This window comes from Furipterus horrens, unplaced genomic scaffold (assembly GCF_987537825.1).
Source record: "Furipterus horrens unplaced genomic scaffold, mFurHor1.1.pri manual_scaffold_7, whole genome shotgun sequence".
Taxonomy (NCBI): domain Eukaryota; kingdom Metazoa; phylum Chordata; class Mammalia; order Chiroptera; family Furipteridae; genus Furipterus; species Furipterus horrens.
The window spans coordinates 113,665,178-113,684,410 of NW_028327177.1; the positions used below are offsets into that span (position 1 = coordinate 113,665,178).

At 54.6% G+C, this 19,233-nt stretch overlaps 1 protein-coding gene across 4 annotated transcripts; it reads left to right on the plus strand.

The window, feature by feature from the left end:
• Window positions 1-2,612: 2,612 nt before the first annotated feature.
• On the plus strand, window positions 2,613-19,004 carry AMOTL2 (angiomotin like 2). 4 transcript variants are annotated; one of them, XM_090284316.1, is made up of 10 exons: window positions 2,613-2,957; window positions 5,586-6,382; window positions 9,041-9,344; window positions 10,372-10,516; window positions 10,861-10,953; window positions 13,780-14,075; window positions 14,816-15,120; window positions 15,883-16,103; window positions 16,623-16,802; window positions 17,598-19,004. In XM_090284316.1, the coding sequence occupies exons 2-10, from the start codon at window positions 5,649-5,651 to the stop codon at window positions 17,654-17,656; spliced, it is 2,337 nt and encodes a 778-aa protein (XP_090140442.1). In that variant the 5' UTR covers window positions 2,613-2,957; window positions 5,586-5,648; the 3' UTR covers window positions 17,657-19,004. The 4 variants fall into 4 exon arrangements, with proteins under 4 accessions (XP_090140442.1, XP_090140443.1, XP_090140440.1 ...); XM_090284317.1 differs by having other exon boundaries at window positions 16,626-16,802; XM_090284314.1 differs by lacking the exon at window positions 2,613-2,957 and adding an exon at window positions 3,402-3,457.
• Window positions 19,005-19,233: the final 229 nt, after the last annotated feature.

A 19,233-nucleotide genomic window follows, 5' to 3' on the forward strand; every position in this document is an offset into this window, starting at 1 on the left:
GTGGGTGACTGGATCCCTTGCTAAGCCCTGCACACACCTATGATGCAGCCACACCCCTGGGGAGCTGCACTCTCCAAAGCAAAAGCATCGTCTGACTTACTCTGAGAATTGGGTCACCTCTGCACATTTCCTGGGCAGGATTCCAGACTTACCAGCCACACTGTCATCTGGGAAGAGTCATTGCCTTCAGGGGGAGGGGGATAAGAAAGAAGAGGACAAGATGGGCAGAGAGGGACAAAGCTGGGAGGAAGAAAGCACTGGCTTACTAGGCAAGCCTTTCTTCCCCTGCTATAAGAAGAAATGATGTATATGCTAGCAGGCTGGCCAGCCCAGTGCCCACCTGTGCACATTTGCCTCTGGCACATCTGAGCTGTGGTGACCCTCTCACCCACCCACTCTGCAGAGCCAGGTGTAGCTCCCAGCTCAGGCAGCTCCACCAAGGCCTCTGGCCCTGCCCTGCCTGGAAGGCCCAGCCCTCCACCTTTGCAGAGAGAAGTGTATGTAAATTTCCCATTCAGGTTTTGGGGTCCCTCCTCTCCTTCTGTTGTTCTAGGGCATGGAAGTGAGTGGTCACGAGGGCTGATTTATGTCTACTGCTTACTTTTCCACTGCAAGATGTACCTCCTTGACTCTAGCTCCCTCAGGTCTGTCCCTTTCTGCAACCATCTCTAGAATGTTTGCCAAGAGTTTTGCAGCTGTCCCCCAAATGGCCCAAAGACAGAAACTGTACCATGTGACCTTTCCCCTGATTTTGCAACCCCAGAGTGCACATGCCCACATCCACTCTCACACCTTCATCAAGTATTTCCAAGAAGAATGCTGTCCGCAGGGTAAGGCCACCTGGGGACCTCTTCTCTCTTTCTTTCATTTCTCAAATGTCTACCGAGTGTATCTAGTTGAGATGGTAGCAGATTGGCCATAGTTTTTTCTTTGTGAGAATGGGTCTTGGATAGCCAAATATCCCTTAGTTTGGCACAAGTGACTTATTTTCTCCAATGTCTCAGAGCCGATCACTGTTTGAAGTGATCAGCCAAATGCAATATTTGGCTTCCACACATACACACAATTTTGGGGGGAGGGCTTTATTGAAAATTAACATCCCTGGATAGTAAAAAGCTCTTTCAACTTAAAAAGTTTTCTTGTCCCTAGTCTCCCTCCAGCAGATCTGGGAATTGCAAACTTCATGGTGAGGGGAGGAAAGTAAGACCCAGACAGACCTGGAAGTTAGTCCTGACTCTCCTGATCAGCAGCAGCCTGACATGGCCCTCTAAATCCCAGCCCACCCCAGCCCTGTCTCCACTCCCGAGGATGTGTCAGCAGGCCCAGTGTGGTTAGGGCTCAGGAATGACACCCGTAGCTGTGGGGGGAGGCGAAGGTAGGTGGGGAGGGTCTGTCCGGGCAGGCTTTCTGAAGAAGGGGTTTCTATCAGCCTCAGGAGAGGTGGGAGAGGAAGAAAGGGTCCTAAAGGCTGAGGAGAGAATGCTATCCAGAGGAGAAACAGCAGGAGCAACAGAAGAGGGCATGGTGGGGGGCGCAGCATGCTGGCTGGCAGGGTTGTAGAGGGAAATGAAGAAGAGTCTGGACCAGAGAGAGCAGATGGAGAAAGGGGGGCTCCTAGAGCCTGTCCTGTCCCTCTAGGGAGACTGGATTCTGGGGCCACGGAAGGGTTTTGAGAATGAGAAACTGAGCAGCCCAGTGGTTACCTGGCTTCATCACTTACTCCCTGTGTGACCTCGGGCAAGCTAATTAACCTCTCTGAAGCTTGGTGTCCTCATTTATAGCACAGGGAGGGTAACAGAACTCCCTGAAAGGGATGACTGGGAGGGCTGAATGAGGTGACTGGGAGAAAAGCGAGTGAGTGGTGGCACACTGCGCACTCTGCGTAAAGCGCTGCCAATGACTACCTTCTTCGATTAGAGTTGGACAGAGAATCTGGTGACGGGAGATTCCGTTGGCTAGGTGGATCAAATTAATCGGAACGTTTTCCAATCCAGATTCACACTTCCTGTGGAGACAGGTCCTAAAAGAGCTGGCGAAGGTGTTTGTAAACAATAAGAGTGCAATTCAAAGTTCGCCGCTGGCGGTGAAAGCAGTAGGGGTTAGAAGAGGTTTCGTGCTGGAAGCGGAGTCATTTCTTCGCCCGGAGCACGTTCCAAATCAGATGGATATGGACAACTTTGCAGTCCTCTCTCCACCTGTATACACACGCCGAGCCCCCCGCCCACCTTCCCCTGTCCTTTCTCACAGCGACACCGTGAACCCCTCAGGGACACATGAAATATGTCCTCGGTGTCGTTCGCCCTCGGGATATAGGGGTGAGAGCAAGGCAGAGACAGGGTTGGGGACAGTATTGGGCCGAGTTGGATTAAATCGTCCCTGGCAGCTCCAAAGGCAAAGCGGGGTGGGGAGGGAGGAGCGCAGCCCGTCCTGGAGGGCCGAGGGCAGCCCAGGAACGAAGCTGGGGCCAGCCCCGTGCCGGGTCCGCAGCGCCGCCTCCCCGGGAGGGCGGCAGGGGCTGGGAGGAGGGAGCGGGAGGAGGCGGAGGGCAGAGGAGGGCGGTGCGCTGAGAGGTTATTTGTGGTTCGCTTTGATCCCAAGGGGGAACCTGAAACTCTCACATTCCTGGCATAGCAGCCGCCTCCGGCGCGGGCCGACCCTGGGGCTTTGCGCTAGAGCCTGAGCAGCCAGAGTGTCCGCGCCACCGCTCAGTGCACACCTCCGCTGCCGAGCTGAGCCCAGCAGAACCGGGCTGGGGCGTCAGGTCTGAACGCGCCGAGCACCCGCGGGCCTCAGCTGTAAGGAGGGCCGATCGGTGCTTCAAGCAGCACACCGGGCCAGCAGAGACGCGACCCAGCCGAATCCCCAGCTCCAGCGCGGCCTGGCCTTTTCCGGGAGCAGGAACTCGGAGGATCCAGTGTCCTCAGGGCGCACGGCGCCCTTTCCAGGCAGTTACAAAGGTGAGCAAGGGGCACTCTGCCCGGTGGGCGCCGCGCCTTGTGCCCAGGATGGAGGAGTTCTCGAAGACGCAAGGGTCCCCTGGGGCTGGGGAAAGAGGCAAACTCTGGGGAGAGTGGGGTTCGTGTTTTGGTCGCGGGTCGTGGAGACAAGCACAAAATAGGGCAGGTGGTGCCATTTCAAATTTAAGTTCAGGGCCCTGGAGGCTGATTAGGTGGGGGTTACAGGTGCCTTTGCCCCCAACTAGCCCAAGAATTCCTCTTTGTCTTCCTTGGAAAATCTTAGGAGCCACGAACTGGCTCTCACTTAAAAAGAATGCAGCTTGCCGTCCAGCCCGGTGACGTCAGCCCTGGAGCATTCGGAAAACAAAGAGGGCTGGCGAGGGAGGAAAGGAGGCGGACCCGCGACACTTAAAAGACCTCTCAGGGCCACCGGCTACCGTCGCCCTCTCGCTGTAGGCGCAGCAGCAGCCTCCCAGTGCTTGTGGTCGGCCGAGAGCCCGGTGCGGCTGGAGAGACCCTCACTCCGGTTTTTTAGGCGAGCGTGAGCCCAGGCAAAGGCGGGAGATGAGCGCTTGCTTAGAAAGGGGGTGGAGGGCGGGCTTCACTGAACCGAGCGCGCTAGCTCTGCCGAGGTGCACCGGGGCGCGGGGTGGGGGTTGGGGGTGGCGCAGATTTTAGTAACGGCTCCCTTGAAAAAAATGTGCCTCTGAAGGTCTTGACGAGGACAAACTCAGGATGAGAGGCCCCGAAAGAGGTGTTCCCTGCTCCCAGACACACTGCTGAAGAAAGGAGGTCTAGAATCTGTCCGGAAAGCTCTGTAGTTTTGGTCTTCCTCCTCGGAGTCAGGCGGATAGTGATGAATTTAGGAAATGCCTGGCAGCGATTTTCAACCTTTTTCATCTCGTGGCACCCATCAACTAATTGCTAAAATTCTGCAACGCACACAAAAATATGTTTTTGTTGTTGTTGATCAGACAAAAAATATAGCTATAATTTTGCTTGATTCACACCAGACAGCTATTGTTGTGTTGGCCTTTGTGATTTTTTTACTTGACAGCCTAAGAGAAAAGAGGTCAGTGCCCCTGACTGAACAGTCAGGTATTGCATTTTTCAAAAATTCTTGTGGTACACCATTTGAAAATCGCTGCTCTAGGGCGGTAGCTCTGAAGTCTTGCATCTCCACTGCTCCTGTGTGTAGGGGGAGGGGATGGCATGATTGGGTGCCAGGGAGGATGGGCACAGAGATGCCCTCCAGACTTACCTCCCGCCCCTCATCTGTGGGAGTGGATTGAGAATGGCTGCTCTGTCAACTTACCCAGCCCAAACTGCAGCAGGGCACTGGGTCTAGTTTTATGGCAGAGGAGGGGCCACATTCCTCCCAGTCCCCTCCCCCCATACACACGGGACCTGTGGAGGTGTGGGTTTTGATTGGCTTTCCCTGAATCCCAGTTTGGAGGTTTGTGTTGGAGGAGGCTGTGGAAAGGAAGCTTGGTGAGGCAGGCAGCCTTCCAGGCATGAGCCACTGGGAGTGCAAACTCAAAAGGCAGCACCTTCCTTAGGAAATAATCTACCTGCACTCACAGCCCACAGCCTCCAGCTCCAGGTCTCTGCAAGCAAAAGCCTTCCCCTTGCCCCCTTACTCCTCCATTGGTCTCAAGTGGGTGATACTGATGTCAAGATGCTGAGTGCACATCTGCTATGTCACCAGAGGACTATAGGGGGCTTTTCCAAGTATCATGCTTGTGTGTGTGTGTGTGTGTGTGTGTAAACTCAAAGACATTGTCCATCCTTTCTTTCTTCTGGAGCTCCCATGCAGATACTGTCAACATACAGGCTATGTGCCTGACCCACGGACCTTGGTGGGTGGCACCTTTTTGACTCATCTCACAAAAATCATTGTCCTGTTATAGCCTCTTTTCTTTCATCCCTTGTTCTCCATTCCAGATACATTTTCTCCTTCTTCCCTTTTACCTTGCACAGTGGCTGCCAAGGTCATGCCATGACAGGGAGGGTTCTGCTGGGTAAAGAGTGGTGAGTTAGCTGTGCCAAGGCTGAATCTCAGGCATGCCTCATGCTAGAGGGTGCTGGAGGATATCTGCCTGGGGTTTCTATTGGACTAGACGCATTCTTTATTACCTGCCAATAAATTGGGACCCTGTCCGCCCCTAGACCAGACAGCTCAGTGGCTAGATTTGAACTAGTCCTGTCTTGGAGTCACTAGTCTCTTTGATGGGTGGCTGGCTGTAGGAAGCTGTGGTTCCTGGTTGATTACTTTCTGGGTACTGGTGTCTTTTCTCTAAGGCATAGTAAGTCTCCATGCATATAATTATATTGGCAATCCTTTATCAAAGATTTCTAGTGCACCAGGAGCTCAACAGCCATTGTGTCCTTTAATTTTCAACTTCATGCAGCAAGCATTATTCCTTCCCCTTTTCTAATGGAAAGAAGCTGAGACTCAGAGGTTAGATAATTTACTTAATCAGTAGGGGCAACACTGTCATTTGAACTCAGGCTTGTGTGGCACTCTACGTCTTGCTTTTCATCATTATGCTTTGGACCTGACCCTAGAGGAAAGTTCCTCCCTTTCCCATGTGCTCACACTCATTGCTCTTCTTTCTTTCCTCCCAGGTGCCCTGGGGCCACGTGCCTCTGGCTGTTGTGCAGGCAGGTACGTGTACAAGCCAAGGAAGCATGAGGACTCTGGAAGACTCCTCAGGGACAGTCCTGCACCGCCTCATCCAGGAGCAGCTGCGCTATGGCAACCTGACTGAGACACGCACACTGCTGGCCATCCAGCAGCAGGCCCTGCGGGGCGGGGCTGGAGCTGGGGGCACTGGCAGCCCCCAAGCCTCCCTGGAGATCATGGCACCCGAGGACAGCCAGGTTTTGCAGCAGGCCACAAGGCAGGAGCCCCAGGGCCAGGAGCACCAGGGCAGTGAGACCCACCTGGCAGAGAACACCCTCTACCGGCTGTGCCCACAGCCCAGCAAGGGCGAGGAGCTACCCACCTATGAGGAGGCCAAAGCCCACTTGCAGTACTATGCGGCCCAGCAGGCAGGGCCCCGGCCACTTGTGGGTGACCAGGATCCCCGAGGGGCCCCTGGAGGCCATCGGAGGCAGGACGAGGCCCTGCGAGAGCTGAGGCATGGGCACGTGCGCTCCCTGAGCGAGCGGCTCCTGCAGCTGTCCCTGGAGAGGAACGGTGCCCGGGCCCCCAGCCACATGAGCTCCTCCCACAGCTTCCCACAGCTGGCCCGAAACCAGCAGGGCCCCCCACCCAGGGGCCCCCCTGCCGAGGGCCCGGAGCCCCGTGGACCTCCACCTCAGTACCCACACGTTGTGCTAGCTCACGAGACCACCGCTGCTGCCACTGACCCGCGGTACCGTGCCCGCGGCAGCCCGCACCTCCAGCATGCTGAAGTCAGGTACCTGCCCTCCTAGGTCTTTCAAGCTCTTGACTCCCTTCCAGTGCAATTCTCCCAGAGCGGAGAGCCCCCAGAGGACCCTTTGTTGGGGCTGGCAAGCCCCAGAGTAAGGCTGGTGAAACCCACATCTCCTTCCCAAGAGTGAGGGGCTAATGCCTAGAGGAGGGAGGGACTTAGCCAAGGTCACATGAGCACCTAAAAACATCCCTTGTTTTAATTCAGAAACGGACACCACTGTCTGATTAGCTATAGTAGTCAAGTAACTGGAGTTCCCACAGGGCATGAATTATACAGCACGGGGTTAAAGGTTAGGTTTCAGAAAGAACTTGCTAAAGACAGTTGAGAATAATTGCCAAACTCAAGATTTTTAACAAGTGAACAGTGCTTTCTATGAGCATTGGGAGGCATACCTAACTGGAGGCAGGAAGGACCAGGTATCCTTAGAGACCTCTCCCAATTCTGCACCAGGGCAGAAGCTGCCCTGTCTCTACTGTTTATTTCCTTTTGTATTTATTCATGGGTTTCATATATCTGGAGCCTGTAGGGGGAGAGGGTCCTAGGTCCAGACAAGCCCCTTTCTGTAGAGGCTCGGGGGAGGCTACTAGGGAGACTTGGAGTTTAAGTCCAAGTGAAGGGAAGCCTTCGGAGGATGTGATTTGGCTTATCTTTTTTAAAAGGGCCCTCTGGCTGCATGCAGAGAATGGATTCTAAGGCACTGGAATGGAGACTGGGAGCCCAGAGAGTTTGCAGAAATATGGGTTCCTAGAAATGAAGCTGACACACTCTTCATTTCACACACCTTGCAGTATCCCCCATGGGGGGTGGGGGCAGGCAGGCAAGAAACCCCACCAGAGGGGCCTGAGGATTTGCAGACTCCCTTCCTCTGATGGCTCAAGGTCAAAGTCTGCTTCTCTTCACGCCTGCTGAGTCTTCACTTAGTCACCCACTTTCCCACCATTATGCCTTCCCTTGCTCTCGAGAAATGAGTGACGCAAGGGTGTTGGTATCAGAGGAACCAGAGTCTTGTGGGTTCTCTCCAACCTCTACCTCCCAGGCCCCTTACCTTATCTCCCTTCTCAGGGCTGGGTTGGGGGTAGTTTCGGAAGCTGAGTCGTGGTTTCTTCTTTGGGACCAGCCTTATTGAACCCTGTCAGGAAAAGATAATATCGTGGAAAGGAAATAGACTGTTTGCAGGAGAACAAAAAAAAGAGGGGTGGGGAGGGGAAGGGAGAGCAAGTGTGAAGGGAAAGGAGACTCTATTCTTTCTGGGAGCTAAGTCATCCCCAAAGAATGCCAGTTGTGTCTGCCAGGCCCAGTGCAGGGGGAGCGAATTCATGAAGCCACCCCGAGAAGACCACATTTAGCAGAGCAGGGAGAGTCTGGACATTCCAGGGGGACCCTCTGCTCAGCTCTCATAGGATGCCCTACCTTAGGCAGGAAGAGAAATGCATCTGCCCAGCCTCTCCTTTGGGCTGATTAGATGAAGACCATTTGTTGGGAACTAGGGGCAGGGTCTCTTAGCCTGGGGTCCTTAGAAGAACAGGGGAGCAAGGCTACAAGGGGAGGAAGGGCAGTTGAGCATGAGTACTGAGGTGCTGGACCCAGAAGTGGACTTCAACTTCTGTGGGGTTTCTGGGAACTGGAGGATTTCTGGTAAAACTAAGATGGTCTGTTCTTTGACACCCTTCACACCATGCCTGTTGCTTTTTGCTCCCTACCTTGACACAGGACCCTGAGGCGTGTGTTATACCAGTGCTAGAGGCCAGTAGGACATTACCCTTATACTCGGGCTATTGCAGAAGTCCGGAGGCAGCCCCTACACCGAAGAAAATGCAGTGTTTGGGCCCCATTTACTCTTTAAACAGAGAGTAATCTGTGGTCTCTACTAGGAGAGGCAGAAGATGGGCCACCCTTGTGGCAGCGCCTTCTGTAGGAACACCCCGAGCGCCTTCTGTAGGAACACCCCGGTAGCTAGAGATGCTTATACTCATTATTTAGCAGAGCCATGCTGGCACCTTGGGGATTTAAATGTCTGTTTTGTCAGACTCTGGAGCTCAGACTCTCATCCTGACATCTGTCTCGCCACCCTAACCTTAGCCACGGTCTTCTAAAAATGTTTCTGCAAGGGACCCGAAATAGGAAGGGAAAACGTGAGTGTGCTGCACTGGCAGGTGCTAATATAATGCCTGAAACTAGAGGCTCATTACAGTTACAGACCGAGGTAGCTGCTGGAGCTCAGCCACCAAGTGGCCCAGGGGCCTGGAAGGCTGTGCGCTCAGTCGTGATTGAGGTGGCCTCCAGCCCCAGAAAGAACCTGCTTTTGGTTAGAAGGATCGAGTGCACATTTTTAAAGATGCCTTCTTTAAGCACTGGTTGTTTAGGAATTCAGGATCACTCAGGCAGATCCCCAAGGCCTGTCCACAGTGAGGCTGGGCGTGAAACAAGCATTCTGATCTTACTCCCCTCTAGCTCTGCTCTCCTGGCCCTTTGAGGGTCTTAGGCAGACCTCGTGTGGAAAAGGCCTTTCCCACTGTGGGGAGGCTGAGTTTACTTGTCTTTGTAGTATGCCCAGGAGGGCTGGGCCAACTCGGGGCTGCTCTGGGGTGGGAGCCATAGGGGTCTGTGCAGCCTCTGAGCACCATCTCTTCTGTTACCCAGGATTCTGCAGGCCCAGATGCCTCCTGTATTCCTCCAGCAGCAGCAGTACCAGTACCTGCAACAACCCCAGGAGCACCTTCCGCCCTCACACCCAGCTGCTCTTGGCCATGGCCCACTAGGCTCCCTCAGTCCACCTGGGGTGGAGGGGCCAGGAAGCACCCAGGCCTCCTCGGCCACCTCGGGCAGTGCCCAGCTGGCCCATATGGAGACTGTGCTGAGGGAGAATGCCAGGCTACAGAGGGACAATGAGAGGCTACAGAGAGAGCTGGAGAGCTCAGCGGAGAAGGCCGGCCGAATAGAGAAGGTAGGCCTTGCTGCAGCCTTAGAGGGGAGGAAAGGGCTTGAAGGCTGAGTGGGGAGTGGGGAGTCAAAGGGGAGGCAACGAAGTCTGAAAGTTTGTCTGGCTGGGCTTTTCTTTTCACCCATCCCTCTGCCTCCCACCCCCTAATCCCTCAAGCACCCTCCCTGGCTGACTCCAGACAGCTGGGGAGCAGCCGTGAGGCCACAGAGCAGGTCTGGAGCATGAGCAGTTGCTGGCCAATCATGATTAGAAAGAGCTCATTCACCAGCTCCCTCACACTCACACCCTTCCCCTCCTGTGGACACCTCCCACAGAGAGCCCTTTGTGTCCCCCATACAACAGCACGTCTGTTCTAGGCCCTTCCTGGCCAAAGAGAAAGCCCCTCCTCTTGGAAAAAACGAGCGACTTATTGGAATCACAGGCCAGCTAGCAGCACGTGCAGAACCTGCCAGCAGCCAAGTAGGCGGGGCCGCTGGGCCAGGCTGGCTCTGCAGTGGATGGTGATGGCCAGAGGAGCAAATACTCCCGGCAGAGGCAGCTCAGGCTGGGGTCCAGTACCCGGTTCTTCAGCAGGTGGCCTCAAGCCTCCCATGGCTGTCCCGTGGTGTCTAAAATAGGTCAAACTTCAGAAGATGGATGGAGTCTTTTTGCTCCCACTCCTGGCCCACTGGGCTCAGATTTCTCAGCTGAAGCCAGACAGAAGTAAAATGCTTTCACCCTGGAGGCATCTGCTTCCAGGGTACCTAGCCTTGGCTTCACTAAGCATCTGGACCTTGGGAGAGTTAACAGGACCCTTGCTTGCTGATCCCAGCAGTCTGGTCCACCCCGCAACCCCCGGGGCTGCATGCTTCTGATGCTCCCACTATCACCACCTGGACTTTTTTGCTCTCACTTTATCCTCTCCTCTCTCACCTCTGATGGAGAGCAGATCAGCATGGGCCCATGGAGGGGGCTTTGATGGCACCACCACCCCACCCCCCACCCCCGGAAACTCGCCCCTTCCTTCATCTCTGCTGTCTGCCTCTTGCAGCTGGAAAGCGAAATCCAGCGACTCTCTGAGGCCCACGAGAGCCTGACAAGGGCCTCTTCCAAGCGGGAAGCCCTGGAGAAGACCATGCGGAACAAGATGGACAGTGAAATGAGGCGGCTGCAGGACTTCAACCGGGATCTTAGAGGTGAGAACAGGTCGCCCAGGCAGAGGGGCAGGATGTCTGCAGAGGGGTTGATTCCTCCATTCAAGGCAGAAATTCCCAGTCTCTGTCCTCTGCAAAAAGGAGTGTAAATTGACTCAAAGGGGGCCAGGTTGAGACCCCTTGGGAGCCACCCTGACATGGAGATGCTTATCTCTGACTTCTGGACCTTGGAGCCCCTCCTGAAGCTCTCATCTACGTGGCCCCAAGGGCTCCTCTGTGAGCCTATCCCTAGGTTGGAGGATGCAGCCCCATAGATAGGACCCCAGGGGACACCTGGACAGGCAGCTTCATTTGATACTCAAACATCTTTTCTTTATTTCAAACAGAGAGATTGGAATCTGCAAACCGCCGCCTGGCGAGCAAGACACAGGAGGCCCAGGCTGGCAGTCAGGACATGGTGGCCAAGCTGCTTGCTCAGAGTGAGTAGGGGTCCCACTCAGAAGCCTGGCCAGATGTGTGTGTGTTGGGATCATCACAGCCCAGTTGGACAGGGAGCATTGAATCTTTCCCTTGTCAAAATGGTGCTTTGAGCACAGGTTTACTGAATGCCTACTAGGCACCCAGCACTGTACTGGACTTGGGGAGAGGGGTGGCTTCTGAAGAAGAATAAAATCTGGCTTCTATTTATTGGGGAGATCAGTGGAAACAAGAGGGACAGCTGGGTAGCAGTGATTTGCCGAGCTGTGGTGCTGACCATCAGTGCGTGTCCTTTGGAAGCAGAGGTGTAGCGGGCAGTGGAGGAGGAGGGATCGCCCTGGAGACGTGAGATGAAAGAGGAAGAGTCCGAGTTCCCCAGGGACTTTCAGGCCACAGAAATGTTAGGGGTGCCCAATAGGCGGGTGAGAGCTGGGGAGCAACGGAGGCACCTGAAGACAGCAAAAATGGGTTCCCGGAGCTGAATCGAGTGCAGCCTAAAAAAAAGAGGTTGAGGAGGCTTATCTAAAGGGGGTGGTGAAGTCTCCTTAAAGAGTGGATGAGTTTATCATTGGCTGTCCCATTCCGTCATTCATTTGTTCATCAGAGCTGTGCCAAACACCCGGCAGGGGTTGAGCAGAGTGAGAAGAGGCCCAGGAAGGTACTATGGTGGGGAGGTGAAGAGGGGCTGAGCTTGAGAAAGTAACAGAATCATGGGAACCACAGATTCAAGGGAACAGGTGCCCCTGGCCCTGAAGACCACTGACTAAGCCCCCACCCCCCACCCCCCGCCCCCCAGTGGCCAGAGAAAGAGGCTCTGTGGGAATGGCAGGGGTGGAGAGGAGGCCACAGGTTAAGACACAGCTGGAAGGTTCAGGAGAGGTGCATGGTTGGGGGGGGGGGGGCAAAGGAAGCATTGAGCTCCTACTTTGTGCTATAGCGATATTTGGGGGAGTGGGCAGAAAAGAGGAATGGGAGCGGATGGTGTCTGGGTGAGGATGGCCTTGAGGAAGGAATCAAGGAACGCATCAGGAATCCTCCTGTGGGTGGCACAGCGCGTGGGGTGTGAGCAGAAATGGTGGGGCACTTTGAGCAGTGAGCTCTGGCTGGCAGCACCTCCTTCCTCAAGGAGGGCTCAGAGCCCTGACAGCGCTGGCCAGGGCAGGGAATGGGAGCACAGCACTGAAGCGGGGTGGGGCAGGGCAGGAGGCAGGCTAGGACGGACTGGCTGGGTGGGGTGAGGTGGCAAGCACTGTCCCTGGGAGAGAGGCCGTGGTGGTGAGGGAGAAAGGGAAGGGGGCAGCCCTGGGGAGTCTGGAGAGGGCTGGTTGCTGAGAGGAGGCAGGTGTCCTGTAGGAAAAGGCCTACTTTTGGGCCCTGGATCTGCCAAACAAAGGAAGTCACAGGCGAGTTTCTGGGAGCCAGCAGAGGAGGGGCACGGGGGAGGCAGCCTGGAGGCGTTTCCGCTCCCTGGGGAGCGAGCGCCAGGCTGTTCTTGGCTCCTGGCTGGAGCCAGTAATCTCGCAGCCGCGGGTGACCTGGATGCCTGGCATTCCAGAGCCGCCAGGCTGTTCCGCTCCAGGCCGTCCCCCCGCCGCTCCCTCGCTGCTGGCCCTCCTAGCCACTGCTTGGGGAGAGTGAACACAAAGGGAGACTGGAGCTTGCAAGTGGGGGGCCTCGATTTCTCTCTGTGAAAGGCACTTTCCTGGCTCCCTCCACAGTTCGCTGTACCCCCATGCCCCCTCCCCTCTCCAGGCTCTTCCCACACAGCAAAACCCCCAACACCCCTCTCAGACAGGCCGGCCCATGGTTTTATTCTGGTGGCTGGGGATGGCTAAGGTCTGAGGACTCTCAGTGCCTGCCAGCACCCTAGAGGTTGTACTAGGTGGCAGGAAGCTACTGGAAGCAGAAAGCTAAGGTCTCCTACCCATCTCCAAGGGCCAAGGAAAGCCAAGCAGCTTTTCCTTGCTCCTTATTAAGAGCCCTGGGGGAAAACACAGATTTCTCAGGGAAAAAGTCTCTGGGTGACCACAGTTTTCCACCTCCCCTCCACTAGGAGGGAGGTGTGATTCTTATCACCAATGCCATCTGCTTTTCCTACTGGGAGGTCATACAGACCCCCACCTCTGCTGCTCCGGTCCCGCACCCTGCCTTCCCTGGGTATCTGGCCTGGAGTCCTGAGGTTTGGTTCTCCTAGCTCTGTCCCCCTTGGCAGTTTCTTCACCTGGAGCTCTGAGACAGGACCATTGTGATAGGACTGGGTTGTGATACAGGCCTCCTGCAAACTCTCAGTCTGCTGTCCTTGTCTGCCCCTTCCGCCTCACTCACTGAATGGGAAGCCAGCCCAGTGTGAACGGCTCAATTTTCAGTAATATTGATCTTCCCCATCTTTTCCCTCTGCACCAAGGAATGAGGCCAGCTTTGGTCCCAGCATTCAAAAATCCAGGGTGAACCTGAGCTGACCTGGGTCCCCTGTACCCTCCCTCTGCCTGCCCAGATTCCAGGCCGCTAGTCTTCTGTTCCAGAACCTGTACTGGCCTCTATAATAGGTACTTAGCCACACGTGGCCTGAAGATGAAAGCTAACTAAAATTACATAAAAAGAAAATTTTAGTTTCTCCCTCAAACTAGCTACATTCCAAGTCCTCAGTAGCCACACCTGCCAAGTGGCTGCTGCTCCAATTGATACCATATAGGACAGTTGCATTACAGCAGAAAAGCCCACTGTGCTGTGATGGTTCTGCTCTAGAGACCATGCCTCTTGAGTGCATCAGGCAGCCCCAGAGCCCACTCCCACCCCCACACTGACCAAGCCCCCCTCTCTCCCTGCAGGCTATGAGCAGCAGCAGGAGCAGGAGAAGCTGGAACGGGAGATAGCACTGCTGCGTGGTGCCATCGAGGACCAGCGGCGGCGGGCTGAGCTGCTGGAGCAGGCTCTGAGCAACGCCCAGGGCCGGGCAGCGCGAGCTGAGGAGGAGCTGCGCAAGAAGCAGGCCTACGTGGAGAAGGTGGAGCGGCTGCAGCAGGCACTCGGGCAGTTGCAGGCTGCGTGTGAGAAGCGTGAGCAGCTGGAGCTACGTCTGCGCACTCGCCTGGAACAGGAGCTCAAGGCCCTGCGTGCGCAGCAGGTGAGCCCGGGAGCCCTGTGGAGGTGGTAGAGCCAGGGCAGCCGCTGAGGAGGCCAGTTCCACAGTCCCTGGGAGCCCTTGCACAGACCAGGCCTAGGCCCACCTTGGAAGGCAAGGGTGATCTCTGTTCCTCATCCTTGCAGCAGGGCTCCTCCCACCCACCAGTCTCAGCAGAGGTTCTGCCACTTGGCCATGTGCTGATGTCCTCAGGAGCAGCAGGAGTTGGCGTCCTTGAGAAAGTAGCTCAGGACCTTTGATGTAGAAGACTAGCCAACTCTCATGTGTCTCCCCAAGAAAAGAGAGATGGTCACCCACATCCTAAATCTATTCTCCTTTGGAGTGTGTAAATAACTCTGGTATTTACAAACCGGATAGAGTTCTATCTTCACCTTCCCCTTCCCTACAGAGACAGGGTGACCAGCCTCCTGGTATGCCCAGTTCTGCCCTAGTTGACACCTGTTGCCCCAGTGTCATTATTAAGAGCCACCCACCCCTTCCCCAGTTGGGATGATAATTTAAGTGGTCACCTGTGCAGAGGTAGACCTGATCTTTCCTACACCTGGGCCACAGGATTCAGGGCAGGGATGTGGGGACCTGTGCCACCTGTTTGTCTCTGGGTGGAAGGGAGGTGGGAGGAGACTGCTGTGAATAGCTCTGATCAGCACAGGCAGAAGTGAGAGCCTCCTGTGGGGTGCACACCCCAACCTCTGTCCTTGACCACAGTGCTCCTTGCTTTGCAGAGACAGGCCAGCTCCACCAGTGTTAGTGGCAGTGGTGGGTCCCCAGAGCTCAGTGCCCTGCGGCTATCAGAGCAGCTGCGGGAGAAGGAGGAGCAGATCCTGGCGTTGGAGGCCGACATGACCAAGTGGGAGCAGAAGTATTTGGAGGAACGTGCCATGAGGCAGTTTGCCATGGATGCAGCCGCCACAGCTGCTGCCCAGCGTGACACCACTCTCATCCGACACTCCCCACAGCCCTCACCCAGCAGCAGCTTCAATGAGGGCCTGCTCACCGGTGGCCACAGGCATCAGGAGATGGAAAGCAGGTTCGCCCAGGCGGGGCCAGGGCACCAGAGGTGGGGGTGGGAGGTAGCAATGACCAGCCTCGGTGATGTCCTTAATCTCTGATAAACAGGCCCCTCTCCCCACATGGCTCAGCTGTCCCTCCTACTTCTGAGCTGGCCCTGTGTGTTTGGCACACCAGGCGTTGTACACATGTTCTTTCCCAGAGATAGCAACTGAGCCCTTAATCTGCCCCGGAGACCTTGGCCTTGCAGGTGCTGGATGCCATCCAAGGCTCTGAGAGCCTCTACCTGCTCCCCTTCCACCATGTAAATCAGAGACTGAGGCTTTCCAACTGAGTCCACACCATGTACCACCCAGAAGGAATGTGGACTGGGTCCTTAGCTTGGAGATAGCTAGTTTTTCCTCTCCAAAAATAATGTCAGAGGCCCCTCGAGATTTCATTTGACCTGTATCTGACTCAAAAGCAGAAGCATATCAACTGAGTTCATCTGATGGTCAGCAGCTCTGGGGTGTTGCGCCCCAGGATGAGGTTTGCCATTGCTATCATCAGATGAGTCTAGAACCTATCCCTTAATGACTTGCCTTTGCTGGTATAAGAAGGGATGGTTTTCAGAGCATCAAAATCCAAAGCTATGATGACATTTATGAAAGCCAGCTCCTGGCCCTGGCAATTGGGTCCAGCCTGGCTGTAGGGAGGGCTTTCCCTCCTACTGTTACCAGGTGGGAAGGGTAGAGCTGCTGAATCTGTGATCTGACAATGTGGGCATGACCTCTCCCCTCAGGTTAAAAGTGCTCCATGCCCAGATCCTGGAGAAGGATGCAGTGATCAAGGTCCTTCAGCAGCGCTCCAGGAAAGACCCCAGCAAGGCCACCCAGGGCTCCCTGCGGCCCGCCAAGTCCGTGCCGTCTCTCTTTGCGGCTGCAGCAGTAACAGGAACCCCGGGCTGGCAGGGGCTCTCCTCTAGTGAGCGGCAAGTGGATGCCCCTGCCTGGTTGGCTGCAGGTGAGCAGGGGCTTATGGGTGGCATAGTAGAAGGGTGGGTTGCTCTCAGGCGTTTCTTCCCAGGGCTTCCTGATCCCTTAGCTGGGGAACCAGCTTGTATTCTGATTCCAGTAATCCTGCAGCCCATTGTGAAAGGGGTGCTGTAGCGCCCATCTCCATCACCCTCGGCGCCAGCCACTTACCATCTAAGTAAAAATAAAGTTTCCTGTGCAAATGCACCTTCAAGGCGAGCCCCCTCCACACCTCCTCCTAAGCAGAGGTCATAGAAATTCTAGAATCCCTGCTGCTTTTAAGACTTAATCTACGAAGAATTCTACCACTCCAAACATGTGGAAGCCAGTCTAGCCTGACAGTTATTCCCATTTGGAAACAGCAACATTTAGTCTTAATGAAATTCTTGCTGATCAAGAGCGACCTGTACCACCTCGTGCCCCCAATAGGTGCAGTAAACTTGGGGTGTTCTTCATGGGGCCATGTCTTGTGAATGAGGCAATAACTCTCACCCTCCTGCCTTTCCAGCAGACAGGGCCCCAGCCGAGGAGCCAGTGGCCACAGCTCCCCTTCCGGCCCATGCCAAACATGGGAGCAGAGATGGGAGCACCCAGACTGATGGCCTCCTGGACGGCACCACTGCCTGTCTGGGGCTGGAGCCCGACAACCTTGTGGGGTGCAGCAGCGGCCAGAGGACAGCCTCACTGGGTAGGTCCCCACTTCCCTGGCTGCTGTGCCTAGCAAGGCTGAGGGCACACTGCGGTGCGATTGGCAGTACCAGACCCCTTCCCAGACACTTTCTGTTCATAGCCCCCACTCCAGGGAGAGCCCTGCACAGTGATGGGCGAGCAGGGCGTGTGGCCCACCTCCATGTGAACGTGGGGGCTGGTTGGATACATGAACAGAGGAATGGCAAACCCTGATTCCAGACAGATTCGGAATTCAGAAAGAAAGCGACCCCATGGGAGACACTTTATCTCCTCTTTCCTACTTTTCCTTACATAATTAATTGCCAATCTAAATATCTAAGATAGTGGAGCTTGGCAAATTATCCTCATGGCACTCTCAAGTTAGTTAGAAGACTTCCTTTAAAGAGTCCAGGGAGGAGAAAGTTGAGAAGATGCCATTTAAATTTTTTTACTCCCTTTCACATTAGCCTTTGCATATTTGCTTGTGTCTCACATCTCAGAAAACCACAGGCATGAAAAGAATGCTGCAGCCTGCCTCCCTCAGGGCTCTCCACCCTCCCTCCAAGCCCTCCAAGGAGTTCAAAGTTATAAACAAATGTGTCTTGCTAGCAGGAGGTTGGTAGTCTGGGGGGAGAGCTGAGAGGGAGCAGAGCATTGTGCTTAGTTGGCCAGGTTATGGGAACCTGGATAGCTGGGCAGCTAAGGTGGGACAAGTTGGTAAAGAAAGACCCTGTCTTCAGAATGTACCAGGATTTAAAAGAGTGGCCTGGAAACGCTTGCTGAGATGTGTGCCTGTGATCTTGTCGCCCTGCAGACTCTGTTGCTGCATCCAGAGTCCAGGACTTGTCGGACATGGTAGAGATACTGATCTGAAGGAGTGGATGCCGTGGGGACTTGGATCCATTCCCTGCTCTCCTCTGCCACTCTTCGGCCATTCCAGCAGCCCCTCCAACTGCTGCTTCTCCACTTCCCTCAACCAGGCACTCATTTCCATTGACCATCTGGTCCCCAGGTGCTTAGGAAGGATGCTGCAGGGAAGAGGGATGCCGTGAGAGCACCTGCACCCCAGAAGACCCTGCTTGTTAGCCCCACATCCCTCCTGGGCCCATGCAGAATGAGGATTTAGACTTTACTTGCCATCAGGCCTTGCTGCTGGGGTCATGACTGAAGGCCTAAAAGAGAGCTGAGCCCCTCTTGCACCCCAAGGTGACAGGGAGTAAGGAAGGGGATATGTTGGTTTAGGAAGCTGATTGCCAAGGATGGCTGCCTGTGGAGCTCCCCTCTGGCTAAGTGTGGTCCCAGCCAACCTCATCTGCTCCTCAGCTACTCGCTGCCTCCTTGGGGTCACTAAGACTTGCTTCTTTGGGGGACTATTGAAGGTGTTAGTCCTGCAGAAGCCACTGCTTCACCCTTTCACTTGGAGTGGGTAGGGCCTCTTTAAGTGAACTGGGATCTGCTGGGCGGTTTGTATATAATTCCCTTCCTCGTTGAACAGAAGGAGGAAGCATGTTGCTTCAGACTTGTCCCCTCGTTCTGTGCCCTCGTCCCTGCTGCCATGGTTCTTATAACTTCTGACAAGCATCCCAGTTGTCTCCTGTTCTCAAGTTCCTGGCCCATGGATTTTGATACTGGTTGATCCACGGGATATTGGCTGTCTTTTCCTCCCTTCTTGAGCCCTGTTTTAAGAGCCCATGGGACACCCACCCCATCCCCAATCACCAGCTTCTTGAAATGGCTTCACGGTTCCTGTCCCTGGAACATCCTGTCAGTTTGGATATGAACCCTGAGCCAGATGAAATGAGCCACCACACACAGACATCTGCCATGGTGGGCTTCCCCGCACCAGTTCTTTCAAAGGAAAGTGGAGAAATTGCCTTGTTCTCATCAGTCTTTGTTCCCACCTGGAGGGTTTAAGCGAGGGAGTGATGCTAGTGAAAACTAGTCAATGAACTACAAGATGTGACTCAACTAGTCCTTTGAAGGGAGCCCCTGTCACAAAATGGCACCCATGAGGCTGGCTCCTCAAGCTACCCGTGCCCAGCGCCCTGAAGCTGGGCCAGTGCTTGGAATTAGAGGGAAGTATCGGTGTGGCAGCCTGCCAGCAGCACTGACTTTGACTTCTGGTCTTAAGAGCCCCCCAGCTCAGCCCCAGGAGCACTGGGTGGGTTTTAGCTGTTTGTCTCGACTGTTTTTAGTTCTTCTCGAATCTTTGTTTTTTCTTTCCTGTTTTTAAGTTCTGTGTGTGTTATTTTATTTCCATGGTTCCTTTTTGAACATTTGCATTTGCTGGACAATTGCATATTTTTTTAAATCCCCTTACCCCTCTTAAAGCTTAAAAAAAAAAACACATTTGGTTCATGTGCATTGTTTACAAAGCAAAAAAAAGAAAAAAGAAAAAAAGATTAAAAAATTATTGTGAAAAGAAAAAAAACAACTTAATATATTTTGGA